The sequence below is a fragment of the Poecilia formosa genome, unplaced genomic scaffold (genome assembly GCF_000485575.1).
Source record: "Poecilia formosa unplaced genomic scaffold, Poecilia_formosa-5.1.2 Scaffold106, whole genome shotgun sequence".
Taxonomy (NCBI): domain Eukaryota; kingdom Metazoa; phylum Chordata; class Actinopteri; order Cyprinodontiformes; family Poeciliidae; genus Poecilia; species Poecilia formosa.
Window position 1 is genome coordinate 42,020 of NW_006800045.1, and position 21,300 is coordinate 63,319.

Below are 21,300 nucleotides of genomic sequence, written 5' to 3' on the forward strand. Positions count from 1 at the left end.
CACACACACACTCTCCTGTGAACAAAGACCGACCCGCAAAACACGAGAACTTTTATATCTAAAAGTTACTCGAAGCTCCAGATGTGCAGGAGTAAATGAATAGTTAATGACAGTGGAGTCAGTGTTGAAGTTAAAATATTGGAGTTTTTTAGAGTAGTTTATTCTGTGTATGTGTGCGACAAAGACGTTGAAATAGCTCTTAAAAGGATTCATAAATACCAAATCTCATCCTAAAACACATTTGGCCGTTGTTTAACCATCAGGTTCAGTTTCAGTCACTGAATGCATTTAAAACTTTGAACTAGAGCTGAATAAATGGAGTGGAAATCCATTTAAAAACAGAAGAATAAATGAAGACAACTTCACCGTCATCACACAGCGAATGCATAGAAAATGACTTAAAATGCTAACAAGTATCATGTCCACTCCCATGACCATGCCGCCCTAGGCTGAGAGCCATAGCTCTTCTATCAAGACCATCACTGCTGGAAGAAAACCAAATGTTATAAAGACTCAAACCGATGACTCTGAAGCAGAGACGTTTCATCTAAAAGCCAAGCATTCACCATCTGAGCGCTGCTGCTCAAACTCGCCACAAGCAGGATTAGATTCAAACATATTTATGCACGAGCTCAAAGAAAGCTAAACATGGAAAAAGTCTGCAAAGAACAAAGTAAATGCTGCTGCTTCTGTCTGCGCATGTAAACACACGGCTCTGCTCTCTGACAGACCGAGGACGACGGATCACAGCCACATGCAAACAACCCGGTTATCTTTCAGCAAACTCTGCCGACATCATGATCCATTTCTGCTAAAGCGCAATGATCTCCCCACAATGCAGGGCTGCTGCATGTGCATGCCTTCTGCTGTGAGCAAACACAAGCTTTACAAGTCTGTGATTAATCACGGAGGCGGTGTAACATGAGACCTTTGCTTCTGGTCACTCGGCGTGTCTTGGTGCAGATCAGAGGCCTTTTCGGCGAATGTCAGGGCTGTGAGCACAGCTCCCCTTCAAGGGGAACCAAAGAGCTGCAGGCAACAGAGAGCAAACTGCTCTAAACTCTTTAGCAGCACAGGAGGGTCAAACCCATTTTCATTTTGGGCCAAATCAAAAATCTGAATGTTCCAAAAGGGCTAGTTGGGTCAGAATATGTTGATAAAACTCATTAAACTGTTAAAATATTAATAAATAGCTGTTTGTTTCAGCATTCAATATGTGTTTCTTAAAATTAAATAATCGCTGATCAGTCCCTCCAGGATTTTGTGATTGTTTTTGTATTTTTCGCAATCAAATTTGCAGATTTTGTGGGACTAATTTAGAAATATTTGTAAGGAATTTTGTGCTGATGTATGATGTTCAATGTGACTTTTTTGCTACTCGTCGTTTCAGTCACAGTCTATAACTTGACATCAAGTAAGGCTGAGGCAGCAGTCACTTAAACTCGATGTTTTTGACCAATTTTGAGAAAAATGTGCAGCAAAATCAAAAGGAAAATGTGGGGATTTGTTGATTTTGTGTGAATTTTGCAAATTTGTGAAAAAACTGGAAACTTATTGGTGTAATTTGGAGTCTAGAGGGCCACGTAAAAAGCTACGGTGGGCCAGATTTGGCCCCCGGGCCTTGACTTTGACACCTGTGCTTTAGTACTTCTGGTCTAGTTTCTGTTGGAAATATCTTAGTGCACCTGAAATAAGACAAAACTCACTTACAAGTAACTTTTCAGCAAAATTCAGCAGTTTGTTTTAAGTCGATAAATATCGATGAAAAACTATTAGTTCAAATAGCAGGTTATTTCACATATAACAGGGAGAAAATGTTCTTTCATCAATATTAAGCAAAATATGGTTCTGCAAGCTATTTGTCAGCAAACATTGTTCTCTTACTTTGTGTTGATCGCTCACATAAAATCCCAATAAAGCAAATCGACGTTGTAGTTTCACAAAATGCAGAAACATTCAAGCAGTTTGGATATGTCACCGTACCTTTAAATCCTGCTGCAGCCATGCTGGACATCTTGGCACAGACAACCTGCGTCCTGATGTCCTGACGATCCTCATCTGTCGGAAAACTCTCCCTGCTGGTTTCTGAGACCTGATCCACAAGGCAGAAAACCAAATGAGTGCGTCAGGAAGACAATGTGACTTATAGAAAATGTAGTGTGGGATAAAGTGTAAAATATTCAGGTGTGAGCAGCAGAAAAGAGGATCACAACTTTGTCTCTCTTTTTGCTTATCTGTCAAATAAAGTTGTCTTTTATCTCATCTGAGGAATTCCTCTAAGGGGCAAAAAAAAAAAAAAAAGATAAATGAACCTAATGCTGCGCAACATGAACTCAGACAAAGAAGAAGTCAACTTATTTCATGTTTGAGGCTTAATTGATCAGAAAAAGTTAGAGGGAAAGGCACATTTTTTGTTTTAATTGTCTTTACATTGATGAATTCAAACAGATGAAAGATTTCTCTATTTATAAAATCTAATTCAAACCAGAAATATTTACAAATAAATGTACTAATAAATGTAAGGAACAACATTAAACTGATCTGACAGAGAACACCTTTATACACTCTTACATTTTGAGATCTTATGAAATATATTCCTCTATTGTGTCTAAAAGAAATTCTGCATTAATTTAAGCTTTCTGGTTATTAAGAGCAGCTCCACTGTTACTTTAACAACCTTTATACTTTAGAAAAGTTGGTGCCATAGACCAAACACTCACTTTTCTTGGACCGTCAGTCTTCCCCTGCACTTTTGCCAAAGTCTTCATTTTGCCTTTTCCTCTTGAATCCTCGTCTCACGTGTTTATATCTCATCAAATACAGGTTTTATTTTGAAAAGGATTCCAGAAAAACATCTGCATCATCCCATCTAAAATCCGGCAAACAGAAGATAATTCCCTTCCTCCGTCAGTTCTTTCTTTCTCCTTTGGTTTGCAGAAGACAATGAGCCGAACGCAGACGCCTCTGGTCGATGTCTGGTGATCAATCAACCCGGGCAGGTCCGGTCCCGTCCCACACAGCTTTGTTCAGTCTGTGAACAACACAATCTTGGGAATAAACATGTAGGGCCTTGCAAAAGTATTCACAAACCAGAATTTTTCAGTTTTCTTTTTTTTTTTTTTTTGTCATTTTGAAACAACAAACTTTGGTATATTTTATTGAGACGGGGGAGGGGAGGTTACCATTGACCAACTCAAAGTGATGCATAGCTGTGAAGTGGAAGGATAGCAGGCACGGTTTGGGTTTTATTTTTAGAAATGAAAGCTACGTCAATGCTTAGCAGAAACATTTCTCCATATCTATTTGGAGTATGACCCCGACCAGCTCTGCACTTCGAGAGACGACGATGTTTTTGCCAAACAGCTCAGATTCAGTCAGATTGGATGGAAAACATCTGCAAACATCAATTTTTCAAGTCTTGCCACAGATTCTCCTTTGGATTTAAGTTTGGACTTTGAGCCGTTTTACCACATAAATATACTTTGATCTAAACTTCCAACCCAAAGAGCTTTTCTTTCTCTCTGCCCTCTCTTGAATACAGTCTGCACACAGCAACAAAACCAGCTAATTAAAAAGAAAATGCTGTTCAAGTTTTATAGTCACCTGTTGACAAACCTGTGATTTTTTTAGGAACAATGACAAACATCAAATGATTATTTTAAAAAAGGAAAACAGCACCAAACTACAACTAAAAACATTAAATAAAATTACTGGACAAAATGTAATATTACTTATTCCTGTATTAAATCCCAGGGAGATACTGCAGAAGAAGAAAAAATCTGAAAATATATTATAACTAGAAGATTTTGTGTAATTTTTGTATTTATAAAAAACTTAATCTTTACATTTTTTGTCACCTCAGCTCTACCAGATTATGCACACATTGCATGTGGCATTTAGAGCAGAGTTTAATTTTAGTTTATCTTATAAAAACACTTTTTCACCACATGTTTGCCAGGACTTTTTATATCTTTCATTCTTTCTTTCATAAAGGCTCAATTTGTAGATTTCAGGACTAGAAAATTTTCTTTTAGGTGATTCTCCCTGGATTTATACGACTTACAAAAGAATTGTACACAAATGAACTGTGCCACAATCGCTTGAGTCGGATGTAGAATTAATATAACATTAACCACATAAACAATAAGGCAAACTTGGCTTTTTAATGGGTAATAAAATGTCTTCAAACACAATAAATACAGAGAATTTTTATCAGAACTGATCATGTTTTTTTATTCAGTAACAAAAAGAAGCTAATTCACATTATTGGGATCGTATTTTCAGGACCAAAGTCTTATAAGAGAGTAATTTAGCTCTGAAATGCTAAATGCTGATTTCCTGCTCACACCTGATTGGATTTCACTGTCTTATCAATTAATTACATTCCGCTTCATAAGCAGCTTACACTTCTTTTATTACAGCACATTTCAGTTACTGTAATTACCTGATTGTTGGGAAACTGCACAATTCTTCCAATTTTGGACAAGTAAAGGATAACATTATTATTATCATCAGTATGAAAAGAAAGTTACTAGACGACATGTAAGATTTTATTTCTCACAAGCTGGACTGTTATTCCTCATCATTTATTGTGTCACTCCTATTCCCCTTTGTAGGTTGAATTGTATTTAAATTAATCTGAAAATGAAAACGAGACAAGAGAAAAACACAAAGAATGTGCAAAGATCCAAGTTTCCAGCCTGAAAGCATTAAGGAAGCAAAAATGAAATTGGTCTGAGAGGCAAGTAATCCTCTGTCCTGAAAGCTGTTTTAAAAGGGATGAGCTGAGCGCGGCAGATAAGTGAGCACTGTCTCCGCTTGGACTCGGTGAAGTCTTCTCCTCCCAGCTTTCCATCAAAGTTTGCAGATGGGTAATCTTCATCTGTTTGCAGAAACTGGAGGAAACTCTGACGGCCGCTCTGGAGCAACTCTGGGAGAAATCAAAAGTTAGGAAATGGCAGAGGAGTGAGCCTGGACCACAACGACTCCCAGCTGAGCCGCTGCCCTCCATTGGTGAGTGTACAGACTTTACCAATATTCAAACTGCGGCGTTATTTTCTTTCTCTAAATCATGTAAAAACACGTTAACACACATAGGGCTGTTGTAAATGAATATGTTACAACAGTACAACAATATGGAGTATTCTAGAGAATATTTTTACGATTAATCGAGGTATCGTCTCTCTCTCTCTCTCTCTCTCTCTCTCTCTCCCTGCCACTCCGAAACCGTGACGACGCGGTTCCGACCGCATAAAACCTGACGTACTCCGACCATCGCGCCGCAAGATTCAACAATCCTCATTTGTCTCCAAACCCTCACAAAGCACCGCACAATTCACCACCATGCTGCTGGCACTTCACAACAACTCGTAGGCGGAAGTAAGAGCGCTGCCCTCCACGAATAATGATCCGGATGCGCTACATAATAAAACATAATTTAATGAAGCTTCAAGGCAGATAAATTTTCCTCGAGGAATGTTAATAATAATCGAGGCACTCGAATCATTCGAGGAATCGTTTCAGCCCTAAACACACTACCATCATCAAAACATATATTTACAACAGTTTATTCATAAATCAATAAAGAGTCTAATATTTTTATATTGATATTCATCACAGTATGCGTGAAGCATGCTCTGCAATACGTGTTTAAAAGCCTCAAAAGAAAGTTTTGATTTGGTTTAATAACATTTTGATGTCAGGACCTAGCTCGGCGGCTCCACGTTTCCTCATTTAACCCTCCTGAGTTCAGCGGCGTATTTTTACTGCTGATCCACTTACCCCCCAGTAAAAGCACACTGATCTGATGGCGTTACATCTGTGACTTACAGCAACGTACCAGTCATAATCCCCGACTCTTCCTGCTCCTTCCCAGCCTGTCAACAAGAAAACTATTGACTGTTTTCCAATCAAGCAGATCTAAAATCTGATCCAGAGTGTATGGAAACACAACATGAATATTTGACGTGGCCTCTGTCTAGAACTTTTCCACATTTTGTCACATTATAACCACCAACTTCAAGGCATTTTGTTGGAGATTAAGATGTTTGACAACTAGATTTTTGCAAAGTAGGAGGAAACAGCCGCCAGTCTTTTAGGGTTTGTTTGCCTCTCGCAGCTTCACACATGACTGGACATTTTGCAAAGTCGTCTTTACAAAGTAGCTGAAAACTCAATCAGATTGGATGGAGACGATCTGTGAACATTGTTGTCCATTCTAACCTATGGATATGATTTGATCTGAACCATTTCATTGCAGCTCTATCTGTATGTTTGTAGTGTTTGTAGTGTGGCCCTCTGGCCCATGCAGTCTCCAGTCTGCTGCATCTTCCAGTCAGCATAATCCATGAGTTGGGATACTTGAAAAACATTTGACAAATTTAAAATATTCAAATTCATAGTGAAGTTACAATAACTCTACTTTTTTACAAAGCTACAATTAAAGAATCACCAGAAATAATTTAAACATTATTAAAGCCTAAGGAGAAAATTTATAAGTTATGGTGGGAATTTGTTTTGTGGTGCAGCTGCATGCTGCTTCTGCTCATTTGATTCTGGTTCTGGTTCTGGGGATGAAGAGCAGACCAGAACCAGAAGACCTGAGTGGTTTGGAAGGTTGATACAACAAAAAATCTTTCATGTATTTTGGTGCTAAACCATTCACTGATTTATAAGTATTTTAAATTCTCTGAGCTACATGTTCACTAAAGTTCTTATGGGCTCCAGGTCTTCTTGCTGATTTGACAATCTTTGTTTAATTATATATTTTTTTTTGCTTATTTGTGACCAAACAAGTTGGAAAGTGAGTCCCTTTCCAGTGGTTCTGTTGGACGATGGCCGCAGCAGCAGAGGACCCCCACCTGGGCGCAGGTCTGGATGACGACGACGACGACCCACCAGGACTGGACTCAGACTCTGACAGCGTCCTGTCCGATGACTCTGTGCTCCCTGACAGCTCGGTGGAGGCGGCGAACAGCAGCGCAGCCAACACCGTCTACGAGGCGTGCGTCCGCAACGACTCGGCGGCTCTGCAGAAGGTTCTGGAGAGAGGAGTCACCAGGGAGGAGGTGATGGAGCTGGACGTTAACGGATGGGTGAGAGTCTAATTTGTGATGACGCTTCAGCTTCTTGAAATCCAGTGCAGCTGCTGATGTTTGATCTCACCGACAGAACGGCCTCATGGTGGCTTGCTGCAAGGGTTTCCTTGACATTGTGCATGGGCTTCACACCTGCCCCTTCATAGACATAAATCATCAGGATAACGAAGGCAACACGGCACTGATGATTGCATCTCAAGGAGGTGAGTCCAATAAGATACAGCAGCTACCCCCGAAAAATGCTGCGTATAAATGACTGAGCAGGGAACGGAGTGATTATCTGGTCTTTCTCTCCTCTTCTTGCAGGTCATATATTCACGGTGATGTATCTCCTGAACTACTACCCAGGTGTTGACACTGAAATAAGGGACTGCAGAGGATTCACAGCCCTCATCAAAGCTGCCATGACCGGCCGCTGTGACGTCGTAGCTGCCCTCGTTATGGCCGGTGCGTAAGGATTAACGAAAAGATACAGTTTCTGTTTACAAGGATGGGTTGTTTAAGGAGGGTTATGTCCAAAATCAATGTTTCTTTTAGCTTTAAATCATGGTTTAATGTTATTCCCTCATCAAAAATATACCTGGAGTGCCAGCTATTTGCCCAAAGCTCCTCTTCAGATCCGATTTCCCACTCAGCTCCTCCAGGCTAGCGGCAGCAGCAGCAACTAGCAAACACCTGAGAGTCTGTTGAACTCATCATAAGAACTACTTCTCAGTCCAACGCTCCAGAGAACAGTAGTTATCGGCATCATGGAGAAGCATTGTAGTGATAATGAAGGGAAGGTGGAGTTTGTGAAAGAGCAGGAGCTTCTTAAAGAGACAGAGGCCAATTTCAAGGCATCAAACTGAAAGGTCCATTTCTTTTAACTCGTGTTTGATATACGCAGTATTATTATAACAACTGCAGATAACAGAGTTACTTGATTGTGCTATAAAATGGTAATATATGCCTAGAAAATGCATAATGCCACGACATGAAAAAGATTTTGTCTCTTCCCTCATGGCTTTATATTTCGCTCCAAAGATGCCAGTATTTCTAATGTTTGTTTAAAATTGGTTTTTCAAACAATTCCTGGTTTTCTGAACGTCTTTGAGGTTTGTTTAACGTTTTTATTTCGAGTTATGTCTTTTCTTTATCAGGCACAGTAACTGAATAGAGTAAAAAAAAAAAAGCAGACAAATTTAAAAGAAAAACTTCTGATTTTGAGAAACGTGAGAGAAATAATGATCCAGAAAAGGACCATTACATTATGGAACGAATTAAAAGGATATTCTGGATGTCTAAACCATTTGGACCTTCATGTGTAATGAAGGGAATTAAACAGAAAAAGCAGGGACGGTGTTGGATAAAAAGATTCCTCAGCTCCACAGAAGCGCCTCAGTGCGGCTGGTGACAGCAGCCATGTTTCATCAGCGCCTATTTAAAGCCGACTGACTCGGCTCCTGTGTTAATGACTCGGTGACGCGTGGCTGCTTTAAGGGATCACTCTGAGGGCATTATCACATGTCTACTGTAATCTCCTGACTGGTCCTCCTGCCAGGCTGTAGATTAGGTACTTACTTCTTTTTAGCTCACGTGTTTTTCAAACTCGCTGCTGTGACTGACCAGATTTCTGGTAAACATTGCTTTGAACTGCAATGTTTACCAGCTGCACTGTGAACAAAATCACAGTGCAGCTAATGGACTTTATGCTACTTCCAACACTAACTAAACTCCCAACCAATGAATTTTGACTAAGGAAGTCAGCTGAATGTCTAGTCAAGTCAATATTATTTTGTCTAGGACATTTCAGCAGGACGGCTGTTCAAAGTGCTTCACGTCATAAAAACAAAATGCAGAGCAAAACCAGAAGATACATTAAAGATACAACAGCAGATCTTTAATGCATTTTGGTGCTAGGTCATTCAGTGATTTATAAACTTACAGAAATATTTTTAAAGTCTGTTTTCTGAGCTACAGTGAAAGGGCTTTAAAACTGGGGTGATCAGCTCTATTTTCCTGGTTCTAGTGAGCAGCAGCGTTCTGGATTAGCTGCAGCTGTCTGGTTGATTTTTTTACGCAGACCTGAGAAGTCACTAAAGACTAAAGAGCCAGCTTTTCTTCCTCCACCTCCTCCTCCTCCTCCTCATGTCTTTCTTTCTTTCTTTCCAGGGGCTGACGTAAACGCGGTGGACTCCTTCCGGGGACGGTGCGCTCGTGACTGGGCCCTGAAAACAGGTCGCTATGAGACCTTCCACCGTCTCCGCCGCCTCACCGTGCGGCCGAGAGCCGAGCAGTTCTGTGAGAGCTACGTCCCGGAGTGGCCCGACCTCGTGGGCAGAGTGACCAGGGCGACGTCTCAGAAGACGTCTGCAGAGAAGATCACACTGCGGATCAAAAGCACATTTGGATTCAGCTTTCCTCGTGACCCCCAGGAGAACGGGGTCATGGACCACATGGTGCGCATGACCACCAGCGTCCACAGTCCGCTCGTCGTGACCGCGTGCCACCCGCTGCTGCCCACCAGCCCACCCGAGGTGGGGAAGAGACGACTCGCAGTGCCGGAGCTGGTGAAGAAACATCCGCAGAAGGATCTGGGAGACAGCTCGGTGTGCCACAGCAACGGCTCGGTGTCGCACGTCTCCCCCTGCATCCACTCTGCAGAGACAGTGGCCGCAGTGTGCTGCCCTGACACCGAGCGCAGAGGCAGCATCCTGTCGGTGGCCTCCAACAAGGTGGCCACCGCCTTCATCCCCCGAAGCATGGCGAGACGCAACAGCGTGTTCCCGTCTGGGTGCATCCCTCAGATCAACGTGAACAAGCCTTCTGACCCAACGCCAAAGAAAGAGAAGAAGAAGAAGAAAGACAAGGGCTACCTGGAGCCGCCTAAGTGGAAATACAAGGAGCACAAGGACGAGAAGAAGAAGGAGAAGAAGAACGCCGAGAAAGACAAGGAAGGAAAAGGGAACAGAAAGGATAAAGAGAGCAAGAAGGCAAAAGATTAATGGTGGAAACAAATAACTCCAAGGCACCCTCCTCTGGATAATGACAATAATTCATGATTCACGCAAAAGCATGCCTGAATTTGATCTTCTAGACCATTTAAAGCTGCTAAAAGCGTTCTAGTGAATGTTTTATTTTATTTGCCTTGGAGTTTGGGGACGTTCAACTTCATGCCCATCTGAGGAAAAACATCTAAAATCAGCCCTGAGGCCCAGGAAGCGTTTCTTCCACACAGACATCAGTTTAGAAATGTTTTGGCAAGATTTTGCTTCACCTGAAGCTCTAAAAGTCACAAAAATACCTTAAATGTACAAAATATTTATATTTAATTTTAAACGGTGTAGCTATATTTGAACATTTTTGGTACCGGTAAAAACTCCAGAGACGCTTTTTCATAAGATGCAGCACATAAAACCCATGTTGAATCATTTATTGACAGATATAGTGCCTACATCATCACCCATTTAATAAAACCAGTAAGTCACAGATCAGGTGTTTGTCTACATTTGTTGCCATGTGGAAGCTAAATTATTGCAGCGTATTATACACTAGGTGGCTCTGACTGCCTGCAGGATCACTCTGCTCTTTGGAGTCCTCCAAACCTCCTGAGACAGATTTCAGCTTACAACATCGTGCTGCTGCTCTGTTCGCTCCTGTCAACCAGTTTTCTTTGCTCGTCAGCAATTTGGATATTTTGGGGGGAAATGCAGAAACTTGTCCTCATGCTGCTGGAACAGAGAGACCACCTGGACTACTGTTGAGCTCAAGTTATTAAAAATAAACATTTCCCAGAATCATCTCCAGCTGCTGCCACCAGGGTTAACGTAAGACGGCGCTGCGCCGCATCGAAACGTTTACAGAAACCCTTCCAGGAAGTCGCAAGGCCTCTTATTATTCAGGCTAAAAGCTGTTCAGATGGTCTTCCTCCTCTGCTGTGTAACTAGAAGATTTAACTTTCTGAATTTGGCTTGAATATATAATAAATGCCACTATTTATACTCCTGACTTATGTTTTGAAGTATTTTTATTTCACCAAAATGTTTCTTCTGACTGAACATTAACAGTTAAAATCCCAAATAAAATCTGATGGAAAACCTGTGAAGGGAGCTAAAGATTAGGGTGATGGAGAGGAGACCTTCCGGCCTCATCAGCAAAGATAAATCGTCAAAATAAAAATAGAAAACGCTAGTTGGCAATTAAAAGGACTTTGAGAGCAAAGATGATCCCACTATTCATTTGGAGGAGTATAAATAATTTTCCACTTTCCATTTTTGTCAAAATGTAAATAAAAATATTTGCTTTAAACCGATTGTCCGTGTACATCCATCTATTCCCACTTGTCTGTGCAGTCACAGAGGACAGCTGGTTTCCATGTCCAGATGGTCAAAAGGCAGAAAACCCAGAACAGACTTTATGTTTTTTTCACTCTGCTTGTTTTCTGATGCAATCTCTTTCAATAAATGTGGGTGAAATGTCTTTGTTTTGCTCATATGTAGCTTTTAAAGTGACTCCAGTGACCCAAAAGTGAGAAAAGTGTCAAGAAAAGAAGAAGAAAATGCAGAATCCACTCCGGTGGAAGTTAGGACATGCAAATTAGAAAAGCAAAGGTAAAACAAAGGTTTTATTTGACATGTTTTAAATTAAGGTATCAGATTAGTACAAAAATGATGCATTTACATGCAGATGGACACACTTCATCAGGCATAAAGCAGGACATTTAATGTTCCTCACACACATCCATCTTGGAAAATGGAATGTCAATGCTGGTTCTGTGATTCTTAGTGATTATGTCCTATAAACAATGGATCAAAACCTAAAAAGAACTAAACAATTAATCAGTTACGTTTTGACTGCAAACACTGTAGCTACCAAAAACAGGAAAACATTTTTAACTTCACCATAAAGTTCAGAAAAAGCTTCATAAAATGAAGATTTAGCATTAATGACAGAATTATTTTTTCCAATAATGTCATCAATCAAAGTAGGTCACATGCAAAAAAAAAAACAAATGTCTGAGTACGATAAACAATCCGTTACATATGTAGTTTACATGTGGCAGGACACAACACACAAAATAAAACAAAATATACTCGTATATGTATTGATATTTGGACAGTTAGATAAGAACAAAGCTGAATGGTGATTGCTGATCAGAGTATTTATGTTTTGGTGGAACCTGGATTATTCCCACAGGTTGCAGCTGTAATCCTAAAACTGCTTGTGCAAACCCCTTCAGCTGCAACCTGCAAAAACCCAGACGGAAAGAACAAATCCAGACGTTTACCACTTTTTTTTTTAATATTTAATGGCAAAAATGTTTTCAAACATTCCTGACTTGACGTTTTGATGCTGGTGAACGTTTTTGGTGATGCTCAAGTCGAAACTGAAATAATGCTTACAATGATACAGATCAACACAACAACACCTGCCTTTAAATAAACGTCCTAAATTAAATGAACAAACAAGAAGAGAATAATCCGACACAAGCTTTAAAGAAAAAGTCTCGGGGGGGTTTACACACCGATGCCGATTCGCTCGAGTTGCAACATCCAATTAAACTCTTAGAGAAGCTTAGTGCCTTCACTGTTTTCAGCCTCAAAATGAAATTAAATGCTGGTAAAATGGGGGAATGTTTTTTTTTTTAATTACTTCATAAACTATTAAAAGGGCAGAGATGGTGACTGTGCTGCATTCTTCACATTTCTTCTTCTTTCAAATCTCTGGTCAACTACTGGGGGCTTTGAATTTGGCTCAATTTAAAGAAGTTTTTATAAGTCCTGTGCTACTAGGTATAAATTTCAGTATTGCTAAAACTGCGGAGACAGAGAAGTCTTTCTGTGTGGGCGTTATCGGAGATGACGACGCATTCTCTCACTGAGCCTCCCACATGCTTGTGCTTTCCCTTTGCTCTGGTCTCATCCCAAAACAGCATTCCTAATTACTCCCTAAAGTTGTGCCTGTCGAAAGAAAAAAAGAAAAAATAAAACAAAATCCAAATGTACTGAATATAAGCAGCATATCGTGCAGCAGCTCGTCAGCTTTACTCACCCTCTTCTCCGTCGGTCAACACCAGCGCCTGGAGGATGTCGGAAAGGGAGACGATTCCCTTCACCACTTCGTTCTCATCGACGACCACGAGTCTGTGAACCTGGAGGAGACAGAGGACCGCCACCCAAATGAGCCTCAGTTCTGCCGAGTGCAATAATTCAATGCTACCACAGGACAAGAGAATGAACAGAGAGAACGAAGAACCAACATGTGAAATTAGCTGGAATAAACGTGCTGGGTACATTTCAGTCTCCTGCTGATTTACTGAAGTGATGACACACATTTAGAGGGATAAAAGTTGTGAGTTTTTATGCGCAAACTTCACAAAATTAATCCGAAGAAGCCAGAAAGATTTCCACCTCCTACTGAACATATTTGGTCTTCTACACATGGATACAATGTCATGTTACTTCCTTCTCCTACAAACTCAAACAAGAATGAGAGTGAATGCAAATTTAGAGCAAAATAAAAGCTAGTTAAATCTGCTACAGTTTTAGTTAGTAATTTGAATACCATGAAAGACTGACTGGATCTCTAGCGTCAGATAAAGATAATGGAAAACGTGAATTATTTTGTTACTCATCCGTCTTACTCAGTAACTGTGAGTCTTTACTAACTCCAGCTTGGTGTTGGTTTTCATATAAGACACTGTAGATGGAAAACATGAGAAAATATTTCAATAAGTGTCAACCTCAGCTGTCTAAAACTACCAGGTCGTATATTGTGACAGCTGATTTGCTCTGTTTCCTGCAGTACAATCTGAAGCTTCTAAGGCAGAAATAGATAAAAACTTAATTTTTCTCCTCGCCTGGAAAAACAAGAAATTAGTGACCATTTATTGAATTACTGTTGTGCTTTCTTTTTCTTGTTCAGGACGTGAAAAGCAGCTTTTCGTGTCCTCCACTCCTCACCTCGGCCTCCACCAGTCTGGTGATGATGGCTTCCAGGGTCTCGTGTCTGTTGCAGGTCAGGACTCCCTCAAAGTACTGCGAGCGATGCTTCAACGCCTTGGTCACAGTCACGTCCAGGTTGTTGTACGTCTTCTCTGCAGCCAGATTCTGTTAGAGGGGAAAACTCTCAGTGTATGATGTTTCACAGAGAAGGGCATTTTCACAGAAATATATCTAAGAGAAGCAAACAGCAGCGTGACTCTGAGGCTCACGCTCCGGCGCTGGAAACACAAACACCGCGCAGCAGCTTCTCTCGGTTGTTTTGAACGTCCCTCCAGGATCCGGCCCTGCTCTGCTGTTAAACTGGGGCAACTTCTGGGATGAAAAGTCAGCATGACTCTGAATGTGGTTTCTTAATCACCTCCATTGTGACCCAGAGAGGAAACCACCAGACAGCACTTGTTCACTCTGCATGCAGGGCTTTGCTTCACCTCTCAGTGACCCTCACTGATCCTGGTCACGCTCTGTCCTCAGCTTCTAAAGTGCCGTCGCCGCCCCGATACTGAGACGAGATATGAGGCTTACATGTTCTTCAGATGATTCTGCCTTTAAGATCTGTAAGCAGGTCTTTCGTGTCATCTTCAGCAAATTGAAGGATTTATATAAATAATCAAATGGAATTAGGAGAAGAACACATTATTCTTAAAATCACAGCTGTGAGAAGTTGGAAGGCAACACAAAAACCCTTTTATGCTTCCTTCATTTAGGATGTTCATTATGTTTTTTTGCACAACATTTTTATTAGATAAGATTTTAGCCTGTTCAGTTCTGTCTATTTTCAAAATGAGCTGTCCACTGGTCACTTTAAATCCAAATGAGCTGCTGCTTTCCACGCCCCCCCAATTCGACATTTACAGTCGCACGTGAAAATGGCTCCAAACAGATGCGCAATTATGAAACTGTGCTTCTTTGCAAAGCATTAATAGAGCCTCCTGAACAACCAACAAGAATCCAGAAAGTTCTTTCTGAATGGTAAGTCCACAACAAAACATTTTTCTTCTCCAGCAGCCATTGTACAGAGCATGCAGCGGTAAAACCAGCTGACCAAACATGCTGGAGTGCCACTTGGGTTGCTAGGTAACGGCACAGAGCATTCAGAAGGTATTTGAAACAGCAGATACCAAAAACATTATCTTGTTGTCAGAAAACAGCTGGTTTCTTTTAAGCGCCACAATTGTTTTTAGAAGTAGTTGAAACCCAAATCGAAGTACAACAAAAAAGCAAAATGTTAATTTGTAAAGTTATGAAAAAAATGTACCTAGAAAAAAATTGTATTAGCACAATATCAACATAAGTGACTGCACAGAACTTACTATGACATCAAATTTCGAGTATATGTCCACCACTCGACCTGCAAGTAAGACAGAATAGTTTTAGAAAACTGCGGATACATAGAAGTAGCAAACACGAAAAAGAAGCTTCAGTCAGCCCACTTACCTTTGTCATCCACAACAGGGAGCGCGGACACTCGCTGCTCCACAAAAATACCCAGCGCCGTGTACAGAGGGGTGTCTGCTCGGACAACTGCTATGTTCTTGAACGTCCCAATGTTCAGTTCCTCTAAAGTCTGATTCAAGAACGAGGCTCTTGGCATCTCCGATATCTGAGCACAGAAAACAGTGATCTTTAGGGAATCACAGTTGTTTTTCACCATGACGTTTTCCCTACTTTACTTTGAGTTGAACTTTATTACAGATTTAAAACAGAAAAGCAGAATTATGTTGCATTGCATTGAGAAACTGTTGATCATTGAGAAAGCCAATATTTTTCTGATCAAAGTTTGCTTGTCTCAGATTTTGTGAGCTATTAAAAATAAAATATAAAAATGTAAAAAAAAAAAAAAAAAAAAAAAAAATATTCAAAGGGAAATATATTTTCTATGAGATGCTGAGACGTTTCATTTTAAAATAAAATTAAAGATCGGTAACAGATCACCAAACTCTAACTGGTCTTTAGTGTAGACATATTCATCCTGTATCTGTAATAAAACCAGTGGAAACTTACAAAAAGCTTCAGGAACTTAAGAATCCTCTTGTGTGTGAGGATGTACAGCGTGTTCCCTGTCAGCGGGTCGATTACAGGCAACCTGTGGATCTTGTGCCTCAGCAGAGACGACACCGCGTCATACAAACTGAGATCAGAAAAAACAAAATCACTAAGTTATTCAAACATATTTTGTAAGAAATGTTTAGAAAAAAGTGTTACAGTTTGTACGTTTGTTTCTTGCAAAGAAAGTGCAATAAATAAGTTAAATGAAAATAAAGGTTTTTTTTGTCATAAAGATCACATTTAAACAATCTTTTGATTTCTATGATAACGTCAGATTCAGCACACTTAAATGTCCAGTGATGAACGATCACAATGTTGATCACAACTATGATTAAAAATTAATAAAAAAGGAATTAAAGTTCACAGTAAAATCAATGCAGTGCTGCTACCAACCTGGCATTGGGAGATATGCAAACCAAAGGCTTGAAGGAGTCTTGAAGGTACACCTCTAAAATGAATACAAAAACAACAAAAAAAACATTAATTACAATTAATAAAGTAATAAATGCTGCAGTCTGAGTGATCATTAAAAGCTCTCACCTCTCCATGTTTCAATTTTGTGCTCTTCCAACTCGTATATCTGAACCTAAAATATAAAAAAGTACAAGTTCAGTCACTGATGAAATTAAAATGGCATTAACAGTTTATGTTACAGCATTTGTGTTTAAAACACACAAAACCATCTCACCAAGGGAGACTTGTAGTAGCGATGAAGAATGTTAATGAAGTCTGTGATAGTTAGCATACCTGTGGGTTGGATTGAAAAAAAACCCACAGCGAATCATTAACTGTATTATAACATTTATTATTGTTTTTTTTTAAACATACGTTTCTCATTAGTGTTACTTTCAGATGAAACATTTTTCTTACCTACAAAGCACTGCTTCTTGCTGTCCCACAGAGGAGCTGCTCTCACCCCATTTGAAACAAGCGCAAAGAACGCCTTCTTCACCTGAAGGATAGTTAAATATTCAATTCATTTCCTGAACCACGTAACATTTGCATTTATGTAAATGTACTTGCTTTACCTGAAGCGACGTATCAAACACCACTAACTTGGAACTAGTGGGCACGAGGTCGTAGCAGCGGTGCGACTTCATAAACCTGGTGTAAACATTTTGCTCTCGTTCTGAAGAAATTAAAGTGATTGCAATGAAGACTTTTCTGTGAAGGTTTTTCAGATTGAGGTAGAAATATAATTATCAAATCATCCTACCTTCAATGATTGGATCCTTTTTGCCTTCAAGATCATCAATGCTTACTGGAATCTGAGAGAAGAAGGTCAATAATCCAAGTATTAAACTACTTAAGGTCAGGTCATTCTTTTTTGCAGAAGGGTTAAGAGGTCATAAACTCTAAATGTTGTACCTGCAAGCAGATTTATTTGTCAGTGTTTTCAGATTACAAATACAAAATTAGTTTCTGACGGCTATTTAGAGCAGATTGAAAACGAAAGCAGCTTTCTATCATCTTCATACAGCTACAACCTCAAAAATAAACAAAGCTGTGTATGTTCAGGGTGTCTTATAACAAAAGTCAACCTTGAATTAGATAGTTATTTACACTGATGTCAGTGGGAGGTCATGTTCTAAAGCAATAAGCTGACCATCTGAGACACCTGCTGCACAGCAGAGCATTAAACCAAACTGACTGTAAAAATAAAACACAGTAAAAAAAACAAAAAAACAACTAACTAGAGAGGTTAAAGCTAATTTCTGTAATACCTTTCCCAAAGACATTTACACTGGCTAAACATGCTCCATTTTGCATTACCCGTTTCAAATGGGAAAGTCATTGTTAAAACTATGAACTACCACCAACTTCTGTTCATACAATGTGTGATCATTCACCAACCAGTTTCAACATAAACAGTTATTTTTGAGACAATCATTTGAAGATAAAAAGTCCCTTCTCTGAATAGTTGTAAAATGTGTCCTTTCTTTGTTCATATCAGCTCAAAACAGCTGGGAAAATGATCTCTATGCATAACCAGCACAGTGTGTGATCATGATAAGTTGTATGGGACTTTTCTATGTCAAGAGTTTAAAGTGCATCTATATTTTTTCTCAGAGAAACTGGGTCACAATATTGGAACAGTCTGATTTAATGCAGTATTTGGTTGGCTATCATATTTCTAGTGCCATTCCTCAACACTGCATGCAAATAAGTTTTATATTAATTTCTCTGGTATTCTGTTTTTGATGACCAGAGCTGACAAGGATTTTACAGAATACGATGTGTAAGCTCACACTGATCAACAGCAACATTGTGATTATGGTAAACAAACAGGTGAGGAAAACCTAAACCAGGGGTGTCAAAAGTACGGCCCGCGGGCCGGAACCGGCCCGCCGAACGATTTAGTCCGGCCCGGGGGCTAAATGCATTATCATTATTCATGAAAAAACATATACTTCGTTTAATTGAAAATCTGCAGTTCCTATACTGTCCACGAGGGGCGCTGTGTTTCATTCAGCGCACACAACATGATGCAACACTGCAGCGGAACTAACAGCAGATGGCAGCACTGAGCTTCAGGTTCTGTAAACAAGTTCGATTCTATGCTTTACCAGTTTTTATTTTGGCCCTGGTAACCTCATATTTCTCGTACATGCTAACATACATACATGTTATGTATGCAAGTTTTTCTATATGTATGCATTTTATGCATCATCAAATGTACTTAATCAAATGTCTGTTTAAAACAGCTGACACTTAAGATTTCAAATGTGTGAAGCCACACATTTGAAATCTTGTGTGGCCCCCTGCAGATCAGATTAAGCTGTATGCGGCCCCTAAACCAAAATGAGTTTGACACCCCTGTCCTAAACAAATATCTGAGCAATGTTTAATTATATCACAGTTGCATGTTTTACTTTTATTATTTGTGACAATATTGCAAAAAGCAAAAAAAAAAAAAAAAAAAAAAAAAATCAGACTGCTAATTTATAACCGTTTCCCTACACAGACAATTGGCATTTAGTAAGTAGGTTCAATATAATTTTATTTATATAGTATTTTAAACACCCAGTACAACTAAAGTTAAAAACAAAACACATTAAAACACAGCTCTATAATAAATCAGTACAGAAATAAACCAGGATTCCCCCAGAAAACCTACTAAGCCCGGTGCTCTGGACGCTAGGGCAGCTATCCAGCCATCCGTTGTGTTTTTGAATTAAAAAATGTTTAAAGTTGACAGGAAATCTGAAAATATCACTTGATAATTATGTGTTATTGAAAGACTAATACCTAAACACTGACTATGAAGTCTTAATAAAAGGCAATCATTAAAAAAGAACAAATAAATAAGCAATGCTTAGCCTGGTGGGGGCAGAAGTAAAGCCTGGTGGCCCGCCAGGCTTATAATACACTGGGGGAATAAACTGGCATAAAAGTGACCTAAAACCAACAGGTTGACAGATATAAGATTTGATGAGCACAGTTGAAATCAAATTGTTTGGAGCAACTTCAAGATGAACTTCAGCTTAAAAAAGTAAACATTATCAACACCTCTAAAGTAAACTCTTACTGAGTAAAAGCTAGACAAGGATATCATAGGAAGAGGAGGAAAATAACACTGGTGATTTGGTTTAGGAGCTCAAAACAGCAATGAGAGAAAGCCTTAATATATTATGATCTGTCAGTTTTATACAGATCAACACATTCTAATCTTTAATGATCAAATATAGTTGCATAACCCACCCATATGTGAGCACACCTAAATCTTTCAACTGTGCTGTTTCTGAATGAGAAACCGACTTTAAATAATAAATTTGTGAAATAATCTACTGAGGAGAAACGTTAAATTTAACCCTCTGTGATCCCTATTATTGATATTTGCCTATGGTGAGATCCCAAACTATTTGAAAACATTTACTCTGCTCCGAAGCTGTAATTTGTTCAGCCTCCTTTCAGAAGCAACTCTGGCGCTAAAGAGAATCCCCAACCCAGCTGAACTATTGATCCTGTGTTAATGGTAAACGGACAGGCCATCACAGAGACCCATGTTTAGCGTTTAGCCAGTGGCTCAGTCTATGCATCGGGAAGTTTACCGAGGTCATACTCAGAGCAGATCCGGGATGACACATAAACACTACCTGTCTCTCAGAATAAGACTTTGAGAGATGCAGGCTAGCTCTACTTCATAAACACACAGGCAATCAGTAAACTAGTAAAACATCAAGCTGCAGGCTAGTCAGTTGGCACATTTCAAAGTTTAATCTTAAACCCCCTCGGTTGTAAAACCAACAGTGTCGTTATTGAAGCTGTGTGCACACTAAATAAAGAGACTTTTGTTCACCACTGTAGCACTGGCGTTAGCTTGTTAGCTAGCTAGCTAGAGTAACAGTTGGCTGACTTTTAAAAGCGCCAGTCGAGGTGACATTTCATGACGGCTCAAGCTTTTAATGCACTTTATTTGCAGTTTGAAATCAATAGATAATTATCACATTTTTGCTAAACAGTGGCCTCTGTTATAAGCTTTCCTAACCAGCCTCTAAGACAGAGATAACCCTAAAAACATGCATAAAAAGCTTTCCAGAAAGTAGCTAACTTTAGCATACCAGTCAAAGTTTTATACTGAACAGGATAGGCTGCTTTATAAGGGCTTCAAGAGGCGAAATAATAGCAAAGTTGATAACTTACACACTCCATGTTCCACCCGGTCTACAACTAATGGGATCTCACAAAGGCACGCAAACCTCCTTCCGCTGTGACGCAAAGAGAGCTGTTACCGTAATATCTGTGGTACTGGCGCAACCAGGCGGAATCACCGTAATAAATGTGTTAAACGCATTTCAGGACAGGATACAATAAAAATATTAAGATACTCTTTTATATAAAGTTTAAATGGTAAATAATTGCTTTGTAAATGTAATTGTGCGCATTAGGGAGAAGTAAATGAAACAGAACTCAATATGATAGTTTATTTGTTCATCAAGAATATTTAATGGTTGGAAGTGTAACAAAAAAAAACAAATTCATGTGTCTGTTTTTTGTTTTGGACTGTTGTTTTTTTTGTCCATTTTTATATTCCTGATTATATAAGCAAAATATGTTTTTTATTTATATTGCAATGATTTATGGGAGGTAGTTTAATTTAATTTGGTTTGGACAAACATAAAATACACTTAAGTCTTTTCTGCTTGTACATTTTCAGTCAAGCTGTTCAAATT

General features: G+C 39.4%; 2 protein-coding genes across 2 annotated transcripts; one reads left to right on the top strand and one right to left on the bottom strand.

Annotated features, from left to right (window-relative positions):
* The first annotated feature begins 6,521 nt into the window (after positions 1–6,521).
* On the top strand, positions 6,522–11,938 carry LOC103143198 (ankyrin repeat domain-containing protein 33B-like). The gene is made up of 4 exons (XM_016675108.1): positions 6,522–7,094; positions 7,171–7,300; positions 7,404–7,544; positions 9,249–11,938. The coding sequence occupies exons 1-4, from the start codon at positions 6,834–6,836 to the stop codon at positions 10,079–10,081; spliced, it is 1,365 nt and encodes a 454-aa protein (XP_016530594.1). The 5' UTR covers positions 6,522–6,833; the 3' UTR covers positions 10,082–11,938.
* A 784-nt stretch (positions 11,939–12,722) lies between these two features.
* prkag1 (protein kinase, AMP-activated, gamma 1 non-catalytic subunit) lies at positions 12,723–20,870 on the bottom strand. Its single transcript, XM_007559642.2, has 13 exons — positions 20,771–20,870; positions 17,343–17,394; positions 17,155–17,255; positions 16,997–17,078; positions 16,815–16,873; positions 16,667–16,712; positions 16,520–16,574; positions 16,082–16,208; positions 15,515–15,680; positions 15,391–15,428; positions 14,039–14,185; positions 13,128–13,227; positions 12,723–13,036 (listed from the first exon to the last, which is right to left on the bottom strand). The coding sequence occupies exons 1-13, from the start codon at positions 20,777–20,779 to the stop codon at positions 13,014–13,016; spliced, it is 1,005 nt and encodes a 334-aa protein (XP_007559704.1). The 5' UTR covers positions 20,780–20,870; the 3' UTR covers positions 12,723–13,013.
* Positions 20,871–21,300: the final 430 nt, after the last annotated feature.

What these genes read in the sequence shown, in the direction of transcription:
- prkag1 (XM_007559642.2), bottom strand. An exon ending in CCAGACTGGTGGAGGCCGAG is followed by an intron (nt 13,228 to 14,038) that starts GTGAGGAGTGGA and finishes TGTCTCCTCCAG; the next exon opens with GTTCACAGACTCGTGGTCGT. An exon ending in GTTGACCGACGGAGAAGAGG is followed by an intron (nt 13,037 to 13,127) that starts GTGAGTAAAGCT and finishes TTCTTTCGACAG; the next exon opens with GCACAACTTTAGGGAGTAAT.
- LOC103143198 (XM_016675108.1), top strand. Translation starts at nt 6,834, where the DNA reads ATGGCCGCAGCAGCAGAGGACCCCCACCTGGGCGCAGGTCTGGATGAC. An exon ending in AGCTGGACGTTAACGGATGG is followed by an intron (nt 7,095 to 7,170) that starts GTGAGAGTCTAA and finishes TCTCACCGACAG; the next exon opens with AACGGCCTCATGGTGGCTTG. An exon ending in GATGATTGCATCTCAAGGAG is followed by an intron (nt 7,301 to 7,403) that starts GTGAGTCCAATA and finishes CTCTTCTTGCAG; the next exon opens with GTCATATATTCACGGTGATG.